The 25,765-nt window shown below is 41.6% G+C and overlaps 1 protein-coding gene across 2 annotated transcripts in view; it reads left to right on the top strand.

Annotated features, from left to right (window-relative positions):
- Positions 1-25,765, top strand: part of LOC124544682 (GDP-Man:Man(3)GlcNAc(2)-PP-Dol alpha-1,2-mannosyltransferase) — a 72,707-nt gene that overhangs the window by 23,869 nt on the left and 23,073 nt on the right. Inside the window, exons 5-7 of one of the 2 annotated variants that reach the window (XM_047123311.1) lie at positions 7,012-7,229; positions 13,491-13,680; positions 21,930-22,084. In XM_047123311.1, the coding sequence (XP_046979267.1) occupies positions 7,012-7,229; positions 13,491-13,680; positions 21,930-22,084 (563 nt within the window). The remainder of the gene's footprint in view (positions 1-7,011; positions 7,230-13,490; positions 13,681-21,929; positions 22,085-25,765) is intronic. The other variant, XM_047123312.1, reaches the window with a different exon arrangement.

Below are 25,765 nucleotides of genomic sequence, written 5' to 3'. Positions count from 1 at the left end.
CACATGCTCAACAGTCTCATCAAACATGCAACAAATGACACTTGGTACAGGATTGCTGGCTCACCAAATGAACAGAAGGAGCATAACACCAAGGATCTACTCTGCTGCTAGCAGGAATTAAGACACTGCTATCAGTGTGAACCTGCTGAGCTCTGTCCACACAAAGACGCACAGCGCCGCAGTGCTGCAACACTGGAACTATCGACAGTGGCAAGAGGTTGCATGGCTCCAGGGGCTGTTTACCATACACATCTAATTCAGCCACAGGCCGAGTATTAGTGTCTGGAGCTTTTTACACCAGCCCTGTGGAAAGCCTTTATGCCGAGACTGCTGAACCTCCGCTGTCCAATCGGCGGGCAGTCCTTCTGAGTCGTTATGCTAGCCATCTGTCTTCCATGCCTGTTAATGCAGCCCATGACCTTTTTTTCGACACCTCCTTTGATGTCGGGTATGCAGGCCGCTCCTCCTCCCTACTACCTCCGGGAGTCCGCTTCCGTCAACTGCTCCATTCTCTCTCCTTCCGCTTTCCTAAAACCTTCTTGACAACTTGGGGGTACAGCACCGCCTTGGCTCCGTCCCCGGATCGACTTGCTCAGAGACCTATGTCAATTTCCCAAGGATGGTACCCCTACACTTGTCTACCGTCGGGCATTTGCTGCTCTATGTGCACAAATGACGGAAGCCACATTTATTTACACCGACGGCTCGAAAACATCGTTAGGTGTAGGGAGTGCCTATATTGTTGGCGACACCCCAAATCACTTTCGGCTTCCCGACCAGTGTTCGGTTTATACTGCGGAGCTTTACGCTGTTCTCCAGGCTGTCCACTACATCCGCCGCCATCAGCGGATACAGTACGTAATCTGCTCAGATTCTCTCAGCTCTCTCCTAAGTCTCCAAGCTCTTTACCCTGTGCACCCTCTGGTCCACCGGATTCAGGACGGTCTGTGCTTGCTCCACCTGGGGGGCGTCTCAGTGGCGTTCCTCTGGCTCCCGGGACACACTGGTATCTGTGGGAATGAGGCGGCCGATATAACGGCCAAGGCTGCAGTCTCTCTTCCTCGGCCAGCTATTCAGTCTCTTCCATTTACCGATCTACGGAGCGGTTTATGTTGCCAAGTTGCTCATTTATGGCATGCGCATTGGTCAACACTTCCCCATAATAAATTGCGGGAAGTGAAAGCCCTTCCTTGCGCTTGGACCTCTTCCTCCCGAACGCGTCGTCGGGAGGAGGTAATTTTAGCTAGACTCCGGATAGGGCACTGTCTTTTTAGCCATCGACATCTTTTAAGCGGTGATCCTCCCCCACTCTGTCCCCACTGCTCTCAGCTGTGGACGGTCAGACACCTTTTAATTGAATGCCCCTATTTTAATCCATTACGTTCCCGTCTACAGCTATCGCCTGATCTATCGTTGATTTTAGCAGATGACACGCGCTCAGCTGACCGCGTTCTACAGTTTATTAGTGACAGTGAAATGACGTCAGTCATTTGATTTTTTTTTTTTTTTTTTTTTTTTTTTTTTTTTTTTTTTTTTTTTTTTTTTTTGGGGGGACAACCAACCCCTTTCTATAGTGGATTTTTAAGCATTCCTTCTGCCTTTAGTTTCTCAAATTTAATGACTTTGTTCCCCTTGCTGCTGATTTTAAATTTCGTTTTTTTCCTGTTTCCTACGTCACGGGCTGGGCGCTAATGACCATAGAAGTTTTGCGCCCTAAAACTACAAAAAAAAAAAAAAAAAAAAAAAGGCCGAGTATTAGAAAGGGCAAAGGGCAGCCTTTGCTGCTACTCTAAGCTCTTATGATTCTGCAATCTGGGCAATGTTGGCTAAAGAAGCGTTGGATAAGGTCTGTATCCTAGTCTCGACATTGGGATTGGACACTAACCAGACAGTCATATCTTGAATTAACAAGCCTACTCTAGAGGTAGCATATTTGGGCCACTCAGAACAATACTTCCGCGAGAGATCTCACAAAGCCACCATCCAGGCCACATAAGACTACCGAGGGCAGTTTTGGTGCCACTTAAGCTGCAACTGTGCCACCACTGCTTGGGTTTCATGTCCAAAATTCTGCATCAGCAATTGACAAAGCTCATCAAAGGGGAGTTGCTTAGACTCAGTGGAGGGATTCAAATTTTGGGCAACTTTTTATAAACCTGTACTGGTTGAAAACAAAAAGGTGGCCTCTTCGACTGGATCAATGATATGTCTTACCTGGCAGTGCAACAAGAACTGTCACAGTTAATTCTTCCATAGACTCACGTAGATTCATCAAAATCATCAAATGGTGGTGGTGGGGGGGGGGGGGGGGGGGGGAGTCGAGGATAAAACTGCCCAATGGGCACGTGACATGCTGCCAGCAGGGAAAAGTCACAAAGCAAATCTCCATTCTGCACACATAAGAATGTCCTTCGTTGTTGCTTTAATATCTGGACATGTGTGACAATGCTGCTACACTCGTGTCGGTGCTGGTACTTCATAGGCCAGCGGTGGCTCGATAATAACTTGGGAACAGATGCCTGCGAGAGGAAATGAAAACTCGCTGTGCAAGTCAATCTGCTGGAAGCAGAAAGTCCAAAATCACAGAGAGATGTGCACAGGGATAAACTCAGCACGTAGCTGGCTCAGGCAGCTGACAACTGAGCAGTTGGCAACAACACTCAGCATGAAGTGGAAGGTGAGGCTGTTTTAGTTGAATTCAGCATAAGCATTGGCCCACTCTACTTATTGCCACCTGCAAGTAAGCACTTCCGCCAGCAGGTCTGCCAATACTACATGTTGTGTATGGCCTCCGTGATAGGTTTTACACCATTTCATCTGCGCCCATCGCAATGTCTGCTGGTAAGGATACAGAAGGTGTCAATATAAATCCGTACTGTCGTATCTTCTTTTTCTTCCTCTTTGGGATTACTATGCCTGCTTATTTAGAACGTGCGGCAGTGGAGAACAGGTGGTTCCTTTGACTATGCCCCACTTACGGGCCGTTATTTATCTGGTCCCTTTTGATTTTCTTCATCTGGTACTGTGCATACTGCTTGTAGTTTTCAGGCAATTTGCAAAATATGCATCACTTTATGCTTGGAAATATAAGCGTGTGTTATGTTCGCTGTGTCCCATTTTTGTTGGCTGTCATAGTTGCTCTACCATTTAGTCTCTTTCCCAACTCTGTTTATTTTATCTTAGTTTTCTGTTATCTTATAGTGTGCAGTTAGTTACAGTATGGGCACATTGCAAAGTATACATTTTATTGACTGGTATATACCTAATATAACTAGCAGAGAATGCATGTGAAATGAAATCATGTGGACCTTTGGAAGAGGTTGGTACCTTGATATCCAAATAAACTGGGTAATTATGTCTTGGTCACATTTTGATTTATTTCAACAGATGATCGGGTCTCACTTTAAAGCTATCATCAGATGTTAAAAAGAGCAGCAATGTTCAGGACATACACTCCTGGAAATTGAAATAAGAACACCGTGAATTCATTGTCCCAGGAAGGGGAAACTTTATTGACACATTCCTGGGGTCAGATACATCACATGATCACACTGACAGAACCACAGGCACATAGACACAGGCAACAGAGCATGCACAATGTCGGCACTAGTACAGTGTATATCCACCTTTTGCAGCAATGCAGGCTGCTATTCTCCCATGGAGACGATCGTAGAGATGCTGGATGTAGTCCTGTGGAACGGCTTGCCATGCCATTTCCACCTGGCGCCTCAGTTGGACCAGCGTTCGTGCTGGACGTGCAGACCGCGTGAGACGACACTTCATCCAGTCCCAAACATGCTCAATGGGGGACAGATCCGGAGATCTTGCTGGCCAGGGTAGTTGACTTACACCTTCTAGAGCACGTTGGGTGGCACGGGATACATGCGGACATGCATTGTCCTGTTGGAACAGCAAGTTCCCTTGCCGGTCTAGGAATGGTAGAACGATGGGTTCGATGACGGTTTGGATGTACCGTGCACTATTCAGTGTCCCCTCGATGATCACCAGTGGTGTACGGCCAGTGTAGGAGATCGCTCCCCACACCATGATGCCGGGTGTTGGCCCTGTGTGCCTCGGTCATATGCAGTCCTGATTGTGGCGCTCACCTGCACGGCGCCAAACACACATACGACCATCATTGGCACCAAGGCAGAAGCGACTCTCATCGCTGAAGACGACACGTCTCCATTCGTCCCTCCATTCACGCCTGTCGCGACACCACTGGAGGCGGGCTGCACGATGTTGGGCCGTGAGCGGAAGACGGCCTAACGGTGTGCGGGACCGTAGCCCAGCTTCATGGAGACGGTTGCGAATGGTCCTCGCCGATACCCCAGGAGCAACAATGTCCCTAATTTGCTGGGAAGTGGCGGTGCGGTCCCCTACGGCACTGCGTAGGATCCTACGGTCTTGGCGTGCATTCGTGCGTCGCTGCGGTCCGGTCCCAGTTCGACGGGCACGTGCACCTTCCGCCGACCACTGGCGATAACATCGATGTACTGTGGAGACCTCACGCCCCACGTGTTGAGCAATTTGGCGGTACGTCCACCCGGCCTCCCGCATGCCCACTATACGCCCTCGCTCAAAGTCCGTCAACTGCACATGCGGTTCACGTCCACGCTGTCGCGGCATGCTACCAGTGTTAAAGACTGCGATGGAGCTCCGTATGCCACGGCAAACTGGCTGACACTGACGGCGGCGGTGCACAAATGCTGCGCAGCTAGCGCCATTCGACGGCCAACACCGCGGTTCCTGGTGTGTCCGCTGTGCCGTGCGTGTGATCATTGCTTGTACAGCCCTCTCGCAGTGTCCGGAGCAAGTATGGTGGGTCTGACACACCGGTGTCAATGTGTTTTTTTTTCCATTTCCAGGAGTGTATATCATAAACTGAATGGTTAGTGAGTGGTGCTATACTCTTAGCAAATATTCACTTACTAAATGTCTGCCACTGTTTCTTCTACCAGGGCCACTGGCACCAAACTTTGTAATGTTTACAATTTTTTTTAAAATATTGCACTTCTTGTCACGCAGTGTTCATAATGAAATCTCTCGTGTGTCACTACCCTTCTTAAGATCTGGTTGAGGCTGTAAAGTAGAAATTGGTAATCGGTTCAAATATATCAGAATGTGAGCATGCATGTGAATTCCTCAGTTTACAAAAAGCAGTGCACTGATTGCTGTGCTAGCACAGTCTCCACTGGGCTGCAACTTCACACCTTTATACACTTATTACAAATTTGCCCTGTCTTATATGTGACAAAGCTTATGCACTTACGGTTGTTTCTGGAGCCTTCAGTTGGTGCACAGACTGTGTCGTACATACTCCTGACAAGCAGTGGATAATTATAAGCCACTGGTGCATTACATAAGTCTTGTGATACCCACTTCACTTTGTTCATCTGTAAGATCCAAAAGGCGGCAATGTGTTGTCTGTCCAGTATAAATAGCTATTACATTATGATAGTGCAACAGCATACTGGAATATATTTTACTATAAGTGATTGCTGAAGCTTTTTATTGTGAATAACACCCATAGAAAATAGAAAAATTAACTGCTCGTGTTCATTGGTTTATCATACAGGGCGTTTCAAAAAGAAAGAGCAGATTTCAAACATTTATTTCTCAAAAACTACAAATGATAGAAACACAATTCAAACGTTTCTTGTCAGAGAAAGGTTCAAAGTTTTTCAATGGTCCGCGCAGAAGTTCCATGCAAATCCGCAGTGGCGCTGGCGTTTGTTTGTAGGAAAATGGCGACGACACCACAGGAACGATCATTTTGTGTGCTGCAATTTGCAAAGTTAGAGTCCATTGTTGGTGTGCAACGTGCATTCCGCCGTCAATTCAACAAACAGCCGCCTCGTCATAAGCAAATTTATGAGTGGCATCACAGATTCGTAGAAGATGGTTGCATCTGCAAGCGAAAAAGCACGGGTCGTCCACGCACATCGGATGAAAATGTCGAGCGTGTCCGTGCAGCTTACGAAAGGAGCCCTAGAAAATCCACGACACGGGCAAGTCACGAACTAAACATGTCTAAAACAACGGTATGGCGCGTTCTGAGTAAGCGTCTGCACATGAAGCCGTACAAACTGCAGTTATTGCAAGCATTGCGTCCTGACGACCACAACAAAAGGTTCGAATTTTCAACTGCAATTCTACAGGACATGGAAGAGGACAATTTTGCCGAACGATTAATTTTTTCAGATGAATCAACGTTTCACATTTCTGGTAAAGTTAATCGGCATAACGTACGAATTTGGGCGAGTGAAACTCCGAGGGACGTTATTCAACATGAAAGAGACTCACCAAAGGTTAACGTCTTTTGTGCAATTTCGGTAAACAAAGTTTATGGACCTTTCTTTTTCATGGAGAAAACTATCACAGGAACCATTTACCTGGACATGTTAGAAAACTGGCTATTTCCTCAACTTCAGGAAGATTCAAATCACTTCATCTTCATGCAAGATGGCGCCCCACCACACTTCTCTGAACCTGTACGACGGTACCTAAATAACACCATTCCAGGACGGTGGATTGGAAGAGCAGGAGCACAAGATCAATGTCATCGTCTGTGGCCTCCCAGGTCACCAGACCTTACTCCCTGCGATTTTTATTTGTGGGGGTACATAAAGGACTGTGTTTATGTCCCACCTATGCCCGCTACTCTTCAAGAGGTACGACATCGAATTGTTGCGGCCGTGAATTCGGTAACTAAAGACCAGTTGCGTCGTGTGTGGCAAGAAATGAGATACCGGTTTGATATTTGTCGTGTAACAAATGGTGCTCATATTGAGGTACAGTTTTGATATTTGTTGTGTAACATTTGGTACTCATATTGAGTGAAGGACCGTTGGAATTGTGTTTCTATCATTTGTAGTTTTTGAGAAATAAATGTTTGAAATCTGCTCTTTCTTTTTGAAACGCCCTGTATTTCCAGATGTCAAACAAAAATTAACAAAGTTGCAGGTACCTCTACAGTTTAATACTCATGAATTTTCTCATTATTTGCAGACATTTACATTGACACAACTGGCCACGCATTCACATATCCTCTTTTTCGTTATGTCGGGGGCTGCCGTGTTGGGTGCTACACGCACTACCCCGTCATTACGTCTGACATGCTGCGACGCGTCAGCACCCGGACAGTCGCGTACAACAACCGGCGCATCGTTGCCCGGAGCCCTTTCCTCACAGCCGGCAAGCTTCTCTACTACAAGCTGTTTGCATGGGTAACACTTCCAAATGTGAACATTTTAAGTGGTGATAACAATGTTTCCTTGTGGATTTATTCATTTTACAGCAACTTTGCCTGCCTACAAATAGGAGGGTGATTCAAATGAAAACTTTAAAAGATCCATAAAATTTCAAAAAGTTGCGTGAAGGAGTTGGTAGGCAGTAGTGCTCCTTGAGGTCCAGAAAGTGACTAACAAATGGCAGAGTGATGCTACAATGCAGGAGGAGGCAGCAGCACCTCAAACAAGACGGCTGCTCCCCTGCCATCGTGCAAAGTTTTTGAGCAGTGATCTGTGATTTGTCTTTTGTGTGGTGAAACTGTCAAACTAGTTGAAATTCATCACAAGAGCACAGTACAATGATTTGTGTTTGTGATTGGAGCAAATGTGTGTATGGTGTAGGAAGTTCAAAAGCAGTGTAATTTCTCTGGGGAATGCGCCAAGACCAAGGCAGGCTCACCGCTAGTGGCGGGCGAGAACATTACATTAGTGGAGGAGCAGGCAAAGGAAAACAGCACGTAACTGTGAATGAAATAGCCACAAGTTTGAAGATCAGTATTAGTTCAGTACAGAATATTGTTCACAATGTACTGCTCTTCAGTAAGGTGTCTGCAAGGTGGGTGCCCACTCAGTTGACTACCAAAATGAAAGACTATCACTTTGATGCCTGTGAAGTTCCCATGTCGAAGGTGATGCATTTCTGCGAATAACTGTTACATGTGATGAGACTTAGGTCTACTGTCACCAACAAGAAACGAAAAAGTCAACCAAGGAATGGTGCCACAGCTTTTCGTCAAAATCAAAAAAATTCCACACTCGGCCGTCTTGTGGTAAAGTCGTGTTCATTCTCTTCAGGGATGCAATGGAGTAACGTTGGAGCATTACATAGCTAGAGGAGTACAGTAACCAGTAATTCTTACTCAAACACACTGAAAAATCAGCTTTGCTCTGCAATCAGGAGTAAACAACGAGGACTTCTGGCTCCAGGAGTATTGCTACAGCATGACAAATTCATATTCTTGAGGAGAAAAAACCTTGTTTCACAAAGCGCCTAGCATCCTGAGCACGTTGGTCTATCAATTACTCAAATGATTTTGATGTGCATCCCTGTTGGTTTTTGAACACACTCTGTAAGTTGATTTCTGAATGACTCATAAGCCTAAGGCGACTTGTCATGGTTCGCGCGGCTCCCCCGTCGGAGGTTCGAATCCTCCCTCGGGCATGGGTGTATGTGTTGTCCTTAGCGTAAGTTAGTGTAAGGTAGATTAAGTAGTGTCTAAGCCTAGAGACCGATTACATCAGCAGTTTGGTCCCATGGAAAAAAAAAAAATAAATCATAAGTTGATTTTTGAATGCGTGCATAGTGTACGTGATGTCTCTATAAGGGGAATCCTCGTCACATCTAGAAATAAACTTTCCTGCAGGCTGAAGGGGACCGGGCTATACAAACTGAGCGGAGTAAAGTCGAACGAGTGAACGCCAATCGCTGTCCGATTATGTTGTTTGGGTTTGCGGATGCTCAGCGTTGTTATAATTACTAGGGAAACCCATAGATTCAGACTACCAGAGTGGAAATAAACGACTAACAAGAATAACAGATAAGAAAGATTACGTATTGTCTTCTCGGTGTATCCAGGAGAATGAAATGTTTCAGAAAATTTTTGGCCAGGTCGCTACACTAGTAAGGGCCAGTTGTACAATCCCCATCTAGCAGCCTCTTACATTCTATTCTGGAAGTAGCAGGGAAAATGGTTTGTACAAACATAACAATGCCTAAACGGAGAATAATCAGGGATAACTAAAGCTGTGATTCTGGCAGGGTTAGTGAAGTTAACCGGCGAATAAGTTTTGACAAAGGCAGGAATAGTTCCAGAATTAGTTGTGACAAGATTGATTGTTAGGATGACGAAGCCGAAGAAACGGGGACATCACACAAATTAGGGAAGAATATGAGGATTCCAAATTTATATAAAAATCTCGTACTACTACTTCTTGATCTCATGCTCGAGAAACTGGAGTGTATGAATGAAATGTGAAACTATTTTCTAACATAAAGCTTTTTCCTTGTAGTAGGCCTAATAGGCATTTTATGTTGGTCTTCATGAATTATATTCTGTCGTGTTATAAAAATGACCATTTGTGCCAAAACAGTCTCGTTTATTTGGTGTGTGCTACAGTTTCTGCAGTGTTAGAAACGCCTATTTTGTTTTATCTCGCAGACAGCGACAAAATAGACATAATCAGATTGAGAAACCACACCAGTATTGGGTCCTATTTGTATTAACAGAGCCCGCCGGAGTGGCCGAGCAGTTCTAGGCGCTACAGTCTGGAACCGCGCGACCGCTACAGTCGCAGGTTCGAATCCTGCCTCAGGCATGGATGTGCGTGCTGTCCATAGGTTAGTTAGGTTTAAGTCGTTCTAAGTTCTAGGGGACCGATGACCTCAGAAGTCCCATAGTGCTCAGAGCCATTTTTTAGAACAATGAAGTTATTTTTGTCTGTTTGCTAAAGAAATTTGGTTTTCATTAATCTTTTACGCTGAGGCAGTCAATGTGTTTCAAACAAGGTGTTTAGTTCCACACTATTGGCTAATTTCAAGTGCACGTTTTCATCTTCTAGCATGTATGGCATTATGCCACAGTAAAAAATCAAAAACGAGTTAATACAGTACTGGTACTCCAAAAAAAATTTACATCCCGAAACCCACACTGAAAAGCTTAATATCAGATCGAGGCCTACTTCATTGGGAATCTGGACATACGAATGTGCTCTTTAAGTATGCACTTTAAATGTGCCACTTTAGTATGGTTCACGAAATTCCGATGCTCTTGGAGTATCCTCTGATGTCTTTTTTTCTTTCATGACATAATGTAAGATCTTTTAATGTTTTACACGTACGGACATACGGGCTTCCTGTGTCATAGCAGCTGCCAAAGTGCGGTGGCGTGTTATCTGGTGCTCTCTGATGAATACTGAAACGAACCTATTTCTAACAGGTCGCGGGAAAATATTGCGAATGGTGGTTTGAAAAGCGTTACTTTCAAAGTAAATTTCCTTTTACGCAAGTTGAACTATGTGCGAGAATGTGCGATGAATTTCTTAAACCACAGAGCGTTTGATGACCAGTCATTTAGAAGTATTTCGAGCCCAGAAGATCAGACATTCATGTCGTTATTATGAGCGAATTTATTTTTGGAAAACTTTGAGGACAAATCACTGGACTCGGCTAAAAATTTTATTGGCACATTTGTATGATAGATCTTAAAGCATAACACGCGCGAAAAATATCAACATTATATGTGAAAGCTTAGCTTCTCTTACAGCTTATTAACCTTAGAGACCAATATTATACGTGAAACCTTTGCTTGTCTTGTAGCAACGCTATGTATATTAATTTAAAACATTAACTTTTCCTGTTTGTGTATCCGCGCTACTTAACACTGATGTTTCTATTAGCTGACTACATCACGTGTCCTGTGATCTGAATATCCGCTGTCATTGCCTGGGGGGATCACGTGACAAGAGCTAGGACTGGCTTACAAAAGCGCATCGGAATCTCGATCACAATGTTTCTGAAAGTAACATGCGGTGTTTAGTGGAATTCGAATTTATACTTTCGTAATACGAAAATATGCAGTGTACATGTTGCTGCACATCAAAAATCTTTCCAAAAGGAGTTTTCTTCCATAAGTTTCGTTTTCTAAAGTACCGGAAAATTCTACGCTCGTGTATAAAAACATAACCATTCAAAGGATTGAAAAGTTTTACAATTCCGAGGGATAATATACTGTCACTTAATTACATGGAAAAAGTGTGTTTTCATCTGGGAGAAAGTGTGTTTTTAACCGGGAAAAATCTGGGAATTTTCTTTTCTTGTCCCCGTATACACCCTGTATATGCACACAGGTCATGTAATTTGTGTAAATAATGGGCTGATGATTTATACACACCGTGATGGTGCCCGATAGTGAACCAAATGGGTTCCATAGCATTTGCATCAGGTGAATTTTATCACAAAGACATCAAGATGAATTCATGGTAATGCTCTTCAAACCACTGTAGCACGGTTCAGGCTCCTAGACAAATATAGTTATACTGCTAAAAGAAGACGTTGCCATCAGAAAAAACATGAAGCATGAAGGGATGCAGGTGGTTCACAGTTGTCAGTTTGTCTTTGATTACTACCACTGTTCTCATGCCAGCTCAGAAGAACGGCCCCGTTGCATAATACTGCTCCCACCAACTTGTGTCCATGGTGCACTACATGTTTTGAGCCCCATTCACCTCAGTGACAGCGTTTGTGGAGATTACCATTGACCTAGTGTAGCAAAAATGTGATTCAGCCAAAGAGCCGACACGCTTCCATTGATCAATGGACAAAGCCCGATGGTTCTTTTTGTGGTTCTTTTTGTGTGTGTGTGTGTGTGTGTGTGTGTGTGTGTGTGTGTGTGTGTGTGTGTAAAACACATTTTCTCAGTTATGAAACTGAGAAACATTTTTATTTTTACCAGTGCAGTGCCAAAGCTCATAATACAATGAATTTCATGTGTGGTGCAAGTGCATGCCACGGTTCTCATTGGCTTGCTCTGGCTAGTTCTCTCAGCAGCTGCCACGTGATGACTCAGTGCATCTTTCATGAGAAGAACATTAACCAAGATGCAATGCGACAGAATTATGCGTATGTTTATTTAGAGTATGCGCACAAAATAATCTCCTTCTGTGTCAAGAGACACTTTGTGAAAACGTTGACAGTTGTCGAACTTCAGCTGCAGAAATTCTCAAAATCACAACTTAGGCTGCCAAAGTTCTTGAAATCGGATGCTGAACATTGTTTTCTAGCTATTCAGGGGTATGACGGTTGTTTGTATATGTCTTTTATTTTAACATTCCTCAAAAATAAAAAAAAAATGCATAGATCAACTACCCTGTTAACAGACACCCAACAATACTACCATACATTGGCGGTGTCTGCTCTTGCACTGACCTGTGTGACATAGCCTTAGGTCTTGGTGCTACTTGCTATTTCTTTGAAAAAAGGTTGTTTGCATAGCTATTAGAAGTTACAGTTTCCTGGGGAAAAATTTGTCCCATAATTCGTATTCCACACTCCCATATTCATACTGTGCGGAGGATCCTGGTGTAATTCAGAAGGATTTTCAGACCTCCGAGATTGACTGTTTTGCGAGTTCTTGAACCCCAGAGAAATGCGGTCATACTTCATCAAAAAAAGAACAACATTCCAGGATCGGCCTCCTCATCAAGGTTGGACTCCAGTAGCCAATAGCAATAGTGATGCTGAGCAATGTTATTTGAATTCCTGCTGTTGCTACTTTGTAAGGTTTAAGTTTGAATATGTGAGCAGGTTTGTGAACAGATGCTGCTAACCCATCAGAAGTGCTAAAATTTTTCTGAGAGTTCTTCTCATGGACTCTAGACAGTCCTTTGTTTCTGTAATGGGGATCCAGTCTTTCAAAATTTCGATACTAATCTATGTACTGTCAAATCACAGGGAGTGTGTGTACCAGGATATTTTTGTTTGAAGGGCAAGCTGACAGTTCACACATGACTATGGTCTTGCAAAGTTCAGCATAAAAACACTTGCTGGTCTTTTGTGTATATGATAGTGTATGGAATCTATATACACCCATGGGTGCCGACTCTCCAGAATTTCTGTGAGTGCATGTCAATGACGGAAAATGGTATATTTTCAGCGGAATCTCAGTATTTTTTTTTTAAATGATTACCTTTTATTTGTAATTTTTTGTGAATACTGTCTGCGCCATAAAGGACTGTGCTGTGATAAAGTTAAATATTCTGGTATTATAAGGATAAGTTGACACCACCCTAGCTCAGTTAGTAACAGATTTGTTAGATCAAGAACAACCAAATGATAGGAAAGTATTTCACCGTGTTCTTCTGCTCAGTAATTTTCCATTGTGTGCATAACCTGAATTTTTATGTGTGCTGTTGTGTCCTATTTGTCACATTGATACAAAAGTAACAACCTCCAAAGATGCTAATGTAATATTGTCACTATAACAGAAAAAATATACAAGGAAGAGGTAGTACAATAATTAGAAAGATATGGTGTGGATTGAGACTAGAGCAATGTTGCTATTTTTAATGTTGTGATGTTTTATTGTGTTTCCAATAATGTCATAAAAGAATTACTGTGTAATTGCTTTTAAATACTAATCTTTTGGTCAAACCTTTTTCTAATTTCTTAATACTTGTTTCAACTGGAACTGACGTCAACAGGTGTACGGTGCAGCTGGACGCTCAGCAGAAATAGTGATGGTAAATTCAAGTTGGACAGAAGAACACATCAACGAACTCTGGCAGTGTCCTTTGCGAACACACAGAGTTTACCCACCATGTGATGTGGAGGATCTAAAGAATATTCCAATTGACAATGACAGAGATGCAGGAATTCCTAGTTCATTAGATGGTAATACCACAGTTGCAAATATACTTTTATATTAGAAGAGACATTTAAAATTTCTCAATAACAAAAGTAACATGACGATTGGTGTATGAGGCATCCTGTTATTAGAAGCGCTAGACAGCAAATTTTATGAACTACATTCTGGAATCCTACAAGTTTTCTGAAATATTTTTCTCTTTCGTGATGATGGCAATGCCACTCCCTCGTTGACTGAATTTTTATCAGGCTTGGTGCCAGCTCCAGGAGCAGAGTGAAGCAATTTTGGTTATGGCAGCTACTTTTTAACCTTCTCCAACCTATCATTCTCTCCTTCTGGAGGAAGGAACCATTAGTTCAAAAGGCTATGATACTGTTTGTACTTCTGTGTGTGTGTGTGTGTGTGTGTGTGTGTGTGTGTGTGTTGGCAATACTAAAATTTTATCTCATGAGGATAAGTACTGACCAGTAATTCTGTCTCATAATTTCACAGTTTTCTAACACATCCTACAGTCCTACAACAGTTCTGACTGCAGTCTTCATTTATCCCAACTCCACCCTTTCTGTGACCATACTTCGTGCCCCCTCTCTTCCACTGTCACATCTAAAATTTGCTTCTCACTACTTCGCAACTGTTTTGCTAGTTTAGTTCATAAATCTGTGGACTCTCATCCATTCTCTTTTCTCATAGGTCTTCCTCTCCTCTCCTCTCACTATCCGAATTTTCCCAATATGTTTTCATATCTTACGAATACTCAATGTGTAACACATTATAATTACCCAATATTTTTGTTAAAAGTTGTACACGAAATGGTACTACTTGTATGTTTTTACATGATTGACAGTATATTTAAAGTCACAGCATTACAAACATTACTTTTGCTATACGAACCATCAATTACTATATGTATCACAGCATTGTAGTTGGTATTCCTTATGTGGTTGCTGCAAATCTTCATAAAGGGTGACAGTTATTGAACTATATGAGAAAAATGTAAATTAGTTACAAACTACAGCATGCACACACTGTATTCAACGTGTAAACATCACTACAGATATTCGGATTTAGCGTGTGATATGTTCGATATGCCTGCCATCATTGCTGATGATGTGGTGCAGAGTGGAGCACATGACTGCTTTTGCAGGTAGCCCTGCCTTTCATGGGATAAGTGATGCCTCTATTTCCTCCACCAGCTCTCCAGTTTCTTCTGTTCCTTTACCACATGGTGCCCTGCTCTGATGACGACCATGGAGGTAGTGGTCGAAAGCTTGGGAGTTTTATCCTGAATTGACGCGGCATTACACCGAGAGACTTTTATTCAAGAAATTCGTCGTTAAAGACTTCGTAGCCATTCCAAATGCCTAGCGCCTGATGGATTCCAAACCTAAAACCTCCTTCCTGGTCACCATGGCCAGTTATATCCTCATGCACAATTACTTCACCTCTGAAGGCATCACCTGCAAACAAATCTATGGTAATGCAAAGAGCACATGTGTGGCACCATCCTATGCCAACCTGTCCGTGGGCCATCTAGAGAAATACTTCGTGACCACCCAGTCCATCCAGAATCCCAAACTCCTTAACTGTTTCAAATTAATTGCTGACATCTTCATGGTCTGGATGGAGGGTGAAGATGCTCTATCCACATTCCTCCAGAACCTCAACAGCTTCCCCTCCATTCGCTTCACCTTGTCATCCTCAACACAAGAAGCCACCTTCCTCGATGTTGACCTCAATCTCAAAGGTGGCTGCATCCGTATCTCCATCCATAGCAGTTCTATCGACTACCAGCAATGCCTCTACGTTAATAACTGCCATTCATTCCACACCAAGAAGTCCCTTTCATACAGCCTAGCCTCCCATCCCCGTCAACTGTCCCTCCCTAAACATGCTAGGAGTCACGCTAAGGCTTTGACCGACTGAAACTACCGTGCCATCCTAGTACAGAAACAGATCTCCCCTGCCTTATCTCTCCAGCCACCTACTCTGTCCCACATTCCCACTGTCCGGTCACAAAGGTCCACTATCATCTTGATTCAGTTGCTCCAGTCCTGGTTGATGCTGAATCAAATTCTCCACCAGGGTTATTACTACCTTTTTCCATGCCCTGAAATGTCAAATATCCTATTTATTATCCTTGGCCACCCCCTTCCACAGTAGTATTCTGCTACCCACCAAATCTACGCGGCCTTTTCAATCCATACTCCACACTCCACTCCTGTTCCCTACCCCTTGCCTCATGGCTCATACCCCTGCAACAGACCTAGACATTTTACCAGCACCACCTACTGCAGTCCAGTCACAGCCATCACCTGTCCAATCAAAGGCAGGGCTAACTGTGAAAGCACCATGTGATCTGAAAGCTGAGCTGTAACCACTGTATGTGTTCTACATGGACATGACAACCAAGAAGCTGTCTGTCCGCATGAATGGCATCAACAAAATGTGGCTAAGAAACAGCTGGACCGACCAGATGCTGAGCACACTGCCCAACACAACGTTCTTCACTTCAGTGACTGCTTCACAGTCTGCGCCATCTGGGGCCTTCCAACCAACACCAGTTTCTGAAATGTACGGATGGGAACTCTCCCTTCAATATATCCTATGTTCTTATAACCTCCATAATCTCAACCTTCATTAGTCATTGCCCTATCCCCATCCCTGTTCCCATTCAAGGACTACATAGCCTTCTGTACCACCAACGTACCCACAGTCTTTTTTTGCAACTTTTGGCTGAAAGCTTACTTCTTTAGCAGTGTTGTTTGTGTGTTAGCACTGACAGTTCTACACAAGCGCCACTGCTCTTACTCTTAATCGAGGGCCGTTGGCCACCATGTTGTCCATAGTTAGAGGTAATGCCTGAAGTTTTGTATTCTCAGCACACTCTTGACACTAGGGATCACAGAATACTCAGTTCCCTAACGATTTCTGAAATGAAATTTCCTGTGTATCGAGCTCCAACTGCCATTCCGAGTTCAAAGTCTGTTAATTCCCAGCGTGTGGCCATAATCACTTTGGAAGCCTTTCCACATGAATCATCTGAGTACAAATGACAGCTCTGTCACTGCACTGCCCTTTTATACCTTGGGTACGCCATACTATTGCCATCTGTATTGCATATTGTTATCCCATGACTTCTTTGTCACCTCAGTCTAATTAATGTTAGTACATTTGATTTCTACGTGTCTCATAATAATGGTACGTAGCTCCATGGAATAATACCATTACAAAAATATGTATTTTTTTCTCACAGTTATGGCTGGTAGTCCGGATATGTCAAAATTTTGCAGAATATTAGAGATGATATGAGACAAGCAAATGCACACATTAAAAACAAGCTGCTCATTTAATAAATTTCCAGTGCAGGTTGAAATGTTGGTCGTGTCAGCAGTATCCTTCACAAGCACAGTTTTGTCATCTGCTGTTTATAGTGACTAAATTCAGATCATTACAGTAATGGAAATGCCATGAAAATGGCATAGTGCGTAAACACACTTCAAAGCATATAAGAGAATTCAGTCATGGTTGCAATAAAGATGGATGTATTAGTTCTTCATTTATGATGTGTTTTGCCTGTATTGAAAAGCATCTTTAGACAATCTATGAAAATTACAAAACCCAGAACAAATCGAAAATTAAAAAACCCAGATCAAATATAATGGTCGTATACAAAAATTCTGTGGGTTGGGGAGGGGGTGGGGGGCAGCTGTAACGAGAGAGGGAACACACTCCCATAGTATGAAGCATAAAATTTAACACTTACCGAACTACGGGCGAATAATCATCTTGTGAAATGATCTCAAACGCATAAAATTACATCCAGCAGAGTATGGGCCAAGTGCATGTATAACAGAAAAATACAGAACATTGCTGATAGCCGCAGTCTGTACCTAAAACAAGAACGACATTATGTCTTATACAAGAGTATTACCAATAACCATAAAAGAGAAACAGGCAAAAGCCTACCCCGTGAAGGTTTGCAGTAATGTGGTAACCCACCATAAGCCAATAATGGTAATGAAAGAGAAGTCTCATATGGGAACATCAAATGTGACTTTTTAAAAATAGAGGTTCTGTCAACAGCATAAAAATAATCTACAGGAGGAAAACAATACTGTTAAAATATATAAACTGTATCTTTATACAACAGGAGGAAGCAAACTGTCTGCATGTCAAGAGAGCTAAGACACACGTTATTTGATTTACCATTTGGAGACAACAACCCTTAAACACACAATAGGATGTGCTTACACCTATCATATATGCACAACCTTATGTGGTAGCAATGGTCTGACTAGACAAAAACAAAGGCCTAAGGCATCATAGTACTGGGAAGCTCGCCAGGTGGTAAAACTACGGTTTCTAACTATGGAGGGCTATGTAAATAATCTCCGCTCAGGGACTGGGTGTTGTGTTGTCCTAATCATCATCATTTCATCCCCATCGACGCGCAGGTCGCCGAAGTGGCGTCAAATCGAAAGACCTGCACCGGGCGAACGGTCTACCCGATGGGAGACCCTAGCCACACGACATTTCCATATTGGGAAGAATGCTCAGTTTCTGAACTAATATAAATTCATAAACTAATTTTGTAGATGTGAATCAAAGCATTGAAAAATGCTTGACTTTTTAACGATAACAGTTCATTTAAAAGCCTCAGCAATTTGATGTGAATATGTTTCGAAATTTTGAATTTTTCAAGCAAATTTAATTTTCGCTTATTTTCTATGTGCAGGATTATAAGATTTTCCAAACTAAGAGACTGATAGTCTGAAGCTTTTATATGTTCAGTGAAGGGAAATAGTTTTTAATTTGCTCTTTTTTCATTGGTAAATGATCTCTCCTTCTGTCCGATTCAGATGGACGTTCTGAGCACCTAATTTTATAAAGCCCTGATTTAAAAAATAATGATTAATGGGGTGCTAATTATAGGGGAGAGCATACTGAATCGAGCTATTTCAAGAAAAACAATTTGGATATTAGTCTGTTTAAATAACTTTGCTAACTTTCCAGAAAATGGGCCTAAACACAGAATTGCACCTTATGTAACCTCACATACATCACAAGTGGGGGGAGGAGGAGCGGCCCGGGTTTGAAGGCATTTTTGCATTCGAAATTAAGCCAGTGCACCAATGGTGGGATGTATCCATTTGTCTGAGCTACATAACAAAAATTGTTCCATTCTTTCCTAATAGTGTTCTCAGAAAGGGGAAGCTCACAAATTCTTACAACAGCAGCTTGAAAATAACTAAGCTTGTAGCGCCTCAGATGATCGCAGGTTGAATGTGTAGCAGACACACTGGTGCAAGGTTTCCTAAAGATATTGAAGGAAATTCTATTGTCCATGAGTTGCAAATAAAGATCTAAATAGTTTAAGATCCCCTCAGAGTTCATGACTTAATGCATAAAAGTTAGTTTTGGATGTAGGCAGTTAAACACTGCATTGAGGAGGTTTATGTCGCCTTCATTACTCTTGGAAGATGATGAAAATATGTTGATATCTTTTATATAGGGTGATCTACTTGTGAAAAGGGGACTCCCATTTGAAAAACTCGGATTCTATGCGATTCACAAATATGTCAGCCAGGAACATGGAAAGGCAATTCCACACCGCCAAACCATTACCTTGTTTGTAAATAGTGTTGTTCAGTGAAAAGTAATTGTGGGAGGTGAGCACCTCTAAGAGAGAAATAATCTTTGTGCGTTACATAGCTTAGAGAAATGGATGCAGCCCGTCGTTAGTGCACTGGTTACATTCTAAACACAAAAATACCTTGCAAACCTGGGCTACCCATACCCCCCCCCCCCCCCCCCCCTCTTTTCTTATAATTTAGCAAAGTTATTTAAGGGGGGTAGGACATCAAACGGGAATACTTGGAGCAGGAGAAACACCACAGGAATTTTTAATTTCCACTGTCTATACTTTTAAAAATAAATTCATAAAACTTTATCAGAATGACCAAAAAGGATTCAGGATTTACACTTATAGTGGTGGAAGTTCAAAAATATAGTAAAATAATCTATTTTTTTACATTTGTATTTCACCTTTTGTTCACTTACCATTGACTGCATTTGTTGCCATAGGTACACTTTTCTTCATATGTAAGGGAGATTCTTCGATGGATTTTGCACAGCATACAAACCATACTTACAGGTGTGTGAAACTCTAGAATTTTCCAAATCTATTAAAAACTGTGGTAAAAATTGAGATAATTAACTATAAAATTTGAGTTTTTTTTCTAAACATGAAGTTTAAAATGTAACAGCACATTCATTTTTTCATAAATTAAATAATTTCTAGAGTTTCATACACCTGTAAGTATGTTTTGTATGCTGTGCAAAATTCATCGAATAATCTCTCTTACTTATGAAGAAATGTGTACCTATAGCAACAAACGCAGCCAATAGAAGTGAAAAAACGATGAAATTTCACATGTAAAAAAAAAAATATTTTCTTATTTTCTTAAACTTCCACTGCTATGATTGTGAATCCTGAATCCTTCTTGTTCATGCTGACAAAGTTTTATGAATTTATTCGTAAAAGTATAGACAGTGGAAATTAAAATGTCCTGTGGTGTCTCTCCTGCTCCAAGACAGCCCGTTTAACGTCCTACTCCCCTTAAACAAACTAATGTCCAAATTGTTTCTCCCTGGGGTAGCTCATTTCAGTATGCTCTTTCCCACAATGAGCAATCCATTAACTTTCTTGTTTTTTAAATTGTAGGTTTATAAAATTAGGTGCTCGGTATGTCCAGCTAAATATATGGGACAGATGGCGAGGTCATTTACCATTAGATTCAGCAAACACTTGCTAAAGAAAAGTGGGCAAATTAAAAACTATTCCCTTCGCTGGACATCCAAAAGCTTCAGGCTATCAGTCCCCTAGTTTGGAAAATCTTGTAATCCTGCACATAGAAAATACAGGGTGAAAAGTAAATTTGCTTGAGGAATTCAAAATTTCGAAGTATATTTGCTTCAAATCGCTGAGGCTTTTAAACGAACAATTCTCGTCAAAAACAATCAGGAGTTCTTTGATGCGCATCTTCAAGTAAGTTAACTAATTTACATTAGTTCAGAAACTGAGTGGAGTCAGACCAGTGCTAGCACTTAAGATCATACATATATGACAGATGTAAACAGACCCTATTTTGTGTTTAAGGGGTATCATCTCCATATGGTAAATCAAATAATGTGTGTCTTAGCCCTTTCGACATGCAGACAGTTTGCGTCCTCCTGTTTCCTTCAAGCTACCTGCCACGCTCCCGACGGGTATGAACCCTCCGCTGCCTTGGCTTTGTCCAGTGGCCTGTGTTCATCTTGGACTTCATTCACTTCCCAAACATGATGTTCATCTCCTAGTCACGTAGGTGTGACGGGAAATGGGGCTGTTGACACTCGTGCCAAAGCTGCAGTTCTACTACCTTAGCCTGCTGGGTCTTCCATTCCTTTGGATGATCTCCGTGTTGCTGTCTTTCAGCAGGTGGTGTCACTTTGGCATCGACACTGCTCCTATTTTTGCAGGAACAAGCTCCAGGGAATTGAACCTCTCCCTGTGGCTTGGCCAGCCTCTTCTTGGCGCTCTCGCCGAGAGACCATTTTAGCTAAGTTGTGTATTTGGCACTGCCATTTTAGCCAAGGTGATCCCCCACCATTTTGTGCTCATTGTCCTCAGCCATTTCCTGGTCTGGTCCAGGGCTCATTTTTATCTGTTTACTCCAGTGTATGTTTGCCGTTTGAATTATCAGCTATTTTAGTGAATGGCACACTGGCTGTTGATTGTGATTTACTTTTATCCATTGTAGCAATATGGCAAAGGACATTTAATCTTTGGTTCAGGAACACCACTGTCTCAGTAGCATATTTTATGGACCTTTCTCCAAGGGGAAGTCCTTGGTTTTAGCTCTTTCCTTCCGGGGGTTGGATCTAATGTGTAGTCGCTTTTCACTTCTTTTGCTTCTTGCCATTCTGAGGTTATGGTATGGGTGCTTATGACCTCAGTTGTTTTTGTGCCCTTAAAGACACTTACGGCCCTCTTGTATGAAGAGATACTTTATACTTGTCATTTCCAGCTTTTTGGAAGACTCCTACTATTCTCATTCATAGATATCAACTTTTATTTCCAATTATGCTTTGATGCAGTTTATGTTTGATCCATATCCAGCCCTTGCTTTCACATGCACACATTGTATACAGTGCATCGATGTGTTGTGTTGGCTTGGTACGTGAGGATTTCTTCGTTATAATTTTCTTTATTTTTTTTTCTTTTATTTGTTAATAGGAAGTGGTGATACAGTCTCAATTAGTGGTGCAGACAAGAAGGTTGTGAAGATTGTTTCTGTCGCGCAGTACCGCCCTGAGAAAGATCACCCATTGCAGCTACGGTCTATGTATCAGCTTAGGCAGTATGTGCCAGAAGATGTGTGGGACTCGGTGAGTTGCATTAATTGTTTGTTGTGAAGAGTATCTGTTCAGCCAGTGCATGCCATAAGTCATAGTGCTACTGACTGCAAATAATTCTACTTTCATACATGTGTTATGTTTTTTATTATTGTTATGCAGAGGGATTAATTTTGTGCACAATTGTATTTTTTATACTACAAAAAATAAACTTACTGTGACACGAGAAAGAAGTATTAATTTAAACTTTGTCACAATAATTAAAGGGAAAGTTGTCATTTTAAGAATGACATAAGAAATTACTAACAAGTCAAAGGTAGAAAAATAATTTGGTATGTGACTTGATATAAATTAAGTGGTATGGAACTGAGAAATTTGATGGTTAGGTCAGAAGTGGCAGTGTGCACAGGTAGAGATAAGAGAAGGGTTGATGTAAAAATAACAATAGCAGACAAGCAGATAGAGAGAAGGCTCCGATGTGGATGAGAGGGGAAGCCCAAAACAGAGGACAGAACAGCACTGACAGTTCGAAAAGTGTATTGAATAAAGTAAATAGAAAAGCAAATGAATAAGAAAAATAAGAGAAGTCCGTACATCCATCATAATTATTTGACCCAGACCACATTTAAAGTAATTCCTTCATCATGTTCTGAGGAGCCTGTCAAGGAGTAATTAATGTTGCAAATAAACATGTTGCAAATGATTCAATTTGTCCATATCCAAAGTATTGATTTTTGCTGATTGCTGTGCTGTTGCAGGAGATGTAGCAGTGTATGTATGTATAGCAAATCTAAGGTGTCACCCTTATGCCAGTTGTACTGATTATTTCTTGGAAAAGCTCTCACAAGAAATCAGTGATAATGGTTTTCATATTAGCATCAGCTAAGAAATATTGTATCCAGCACAGTAAACTGTCGAGTAATTGCATAGGAACCCATGCACTAGTGAGTAGACACAGTATTCACTCAAGAAGAGGATGGGGTTTTTCCCCAACCCCAGTTCATTGCTGGATCTGAGGTTCATGTAAAATCATACCTAGAGCAATCTGCACACTGAGCATAATGTTCAAAAATACTTGTCATGCAAGGAATGGGCTATATCAATCCTTGAGCGACAGTCAGCAATGCTAATAGTATTTCACAAGGTTTCAGCATTCCAGTCAGGTGATGTTGAAATATTGCAGCTGACAATCAGGCAGCCATCTTCACACTGGAGATTGCTGGTGCACATTAAGTTTACACAGAATGACATGCTGGTGCACTTGTATGTACATCATTGCATTGCATTGTACATGATTGCTTAGCAAGTCACAATTAAGTGCCTGGCAGAGGGTTCATCTAGTCACCTTCAAGCTATCTCTTTGCCATTCCACTGTCGAACAGCATATGGGAAAAACGAATACTTAAATCTTTGCATATGAGCTCCGGTTACTCTTACTTCATTGTGATGATCATGAGTGGCTGGACACCAACAAAATATTTCGTATTCAAGGGAGAAAGTTGGCGATAGAAATTACATGGTGAAATCCTGCCGCAATGAAAATGCCTTGTTTTAATGGTTGCCACCTCAGTTCACATATAATAGAAATTACATGGTGAAATCCTGCCGCAATGAAAATGCCTTGTTTTAATGATTGCCACCTCAGTTCGCATATCGTATCTATGGCATTCTCCCACCTTCTGTCCACAATAATGCAAAGTGAGCAGCCCTGCTTTCAACTTTTTTTATGTCTGTCATCAGTCCTATCTGATGCAGATCCCTCACTGTGGAACAGTACTCCAGAAGACGACATAACAAATGTATTGTTGGCAGTCTCTTTTGTAGACTTGTTGAATCTTCTAAGTGTTCTGCCAATAAATCGCTGTCTTTGGTTTGTGTCCCCACAATATTATCTATCTGAGTGTTACAATTCGAGTTATTTGTAATTGTAATCCTAAGTACTTCGATGAATTCACAGCCTTTAGATTTGCACAATTTATTGCATAACGGAAATTTAGCAAATACGTTTCATTATTTGGAGAGAGGCAGCAGACTGTCGAGTTATTATCATTGTACCAGGCTGATGGCTGCTTGTGGAATATGTGAAGCAAGCAGTACGAGAACAGCTATAAAACAAGATGCTTTGGAGAAAACTGCTGCTGCATTTGGTAGATTACTGAGAAAGACTGTGTAGAAAACAAAATAAGGTCTTTGTCGTAGCTTGCTTCAAAATGTGAAATAAATACTCAAGGTTCTGGAATGAATCTCCCGTTGACAAAAACTAAGATAACAGCATGTTTGGTTGTAATTGCTTTCCTGATTTTTTTATCAACAACTACAAGCTACTATCCAAACGTCCATCAAATAATATCATAGTTTCAAAACCAATTACGAAATACTTTGATAAATGCAACCTTATTCTGTAAAGCTATGAAATAGTCAGAGAGGGTTGTGGCTTTCAGGTCACAAGTCATGATACATAAATAAAATAGAATTGAGCGACGATGACGTCTTTCATTGTGTTTGCATGAAACTTCGAGTATTAATAATGCAGCAGCACATATTAGAGTTTTCTGTCTTTAGACAAGACATGGCAGACAATACAAAAACAGTGCAACAGACAGCATTGCAGACGATGCGAATACGCTGAGAAATATTTACTTCCAGTGTGGATATAAACAGAGACAAGAAACAAAGTGAGAAACAGGTGCGATACACTGCAGGAAATAATGTTTCCAACAAAAACACGTTTCCAGTAGCAGTGTGGGTGCAGTTTCTTCTGCAATATTCAATGATATTAAACATTTTTGTCTGGTTAGAGAACGAAGGATGAAATAAATATATGCCTGTTAATTTCCGAATGTGCCCTAAGAGGGCAGCTTACTTTTGTGCGAGTGAAACGAGCAGCAATAAAATTCATATTGTTTCTTGTCACAATTACTTCTCTGTTCATCTTCAAACATGTGAAGATTTCAGTGTGTATGATTAAGCAGGAACCTAAAGGACAGCTTAAATTGCTGCAAGTGAAACATGAGCAATAATCATATAACGATAGACAAATCGATAGCCTCGTTGCTGGTCATTTTCAGGGCGCCACTACATTATGATTGCGTCGGTTCCTGCAAAAAGTTGTGTGAAATGTACTCTCCCCATCATCATTGCCCGGTGAAGCTAAACGTTGCGAGTTGTGTTGGCAACACTGATTGATTACATCAGCATTTCCTCTCTCACGTCTCCCCTTTCTGCACTAGCCTAAAATATTCCCTTATCTCTGCCATTGCCCACAGTGAGAGTCGTCTCTCTTTCGTGTCACTTATAACTCATTTAGTCACATCAAATGTCAATAGGAAGAAACTGTGACGAAGTCGAGTGAGACATCAAGTAAAGACATAGAAGCAAGTAAATCTTACTAGGAATAAACGTAAAAGCAGAGAATTTTTAACATAGATCTTATGGGTTTTTCACAGGTGCAATGAACTTGTGGTGTAGAATTGCCAAAAACGTAAAATCACAGAACATAAAATCAAAGTTCCACTGTAGTTGTTTCACAAGAACAATATTTTCTAAATCAGTGGTTACTGTTCATCAATAAATAATTTTCTTCAAGGTAATAAACAGTGTTTGAACACAGTATATGTTCTGAAATCCTACTGGAGTAATAATTCAGAAGATTACTCCTGTTCCCTTACTTGAGTATTGGTGAGACATGTGCAACTTTACCATCTTTAGGTACGG

Source organism: Schistocerca americana, chromosome 8 (assembly GCF_021461395.2).
Source record: "Schistocerca americana isolate TAMUIC-IGC-003095 chromosome 8, iqSchAmer2.1, whole genome shotgun sequence".
NCBI lineage: Eukaryota > Metazoa > Arthropoda > Insecta > Orthoptera > Acrididae > Schistocerca > Schistocerca americana.
Note: the sequence above shows the minus strand (reverse complement) of the source record. Positions and strands in the feature narration are given on the sequence as shown.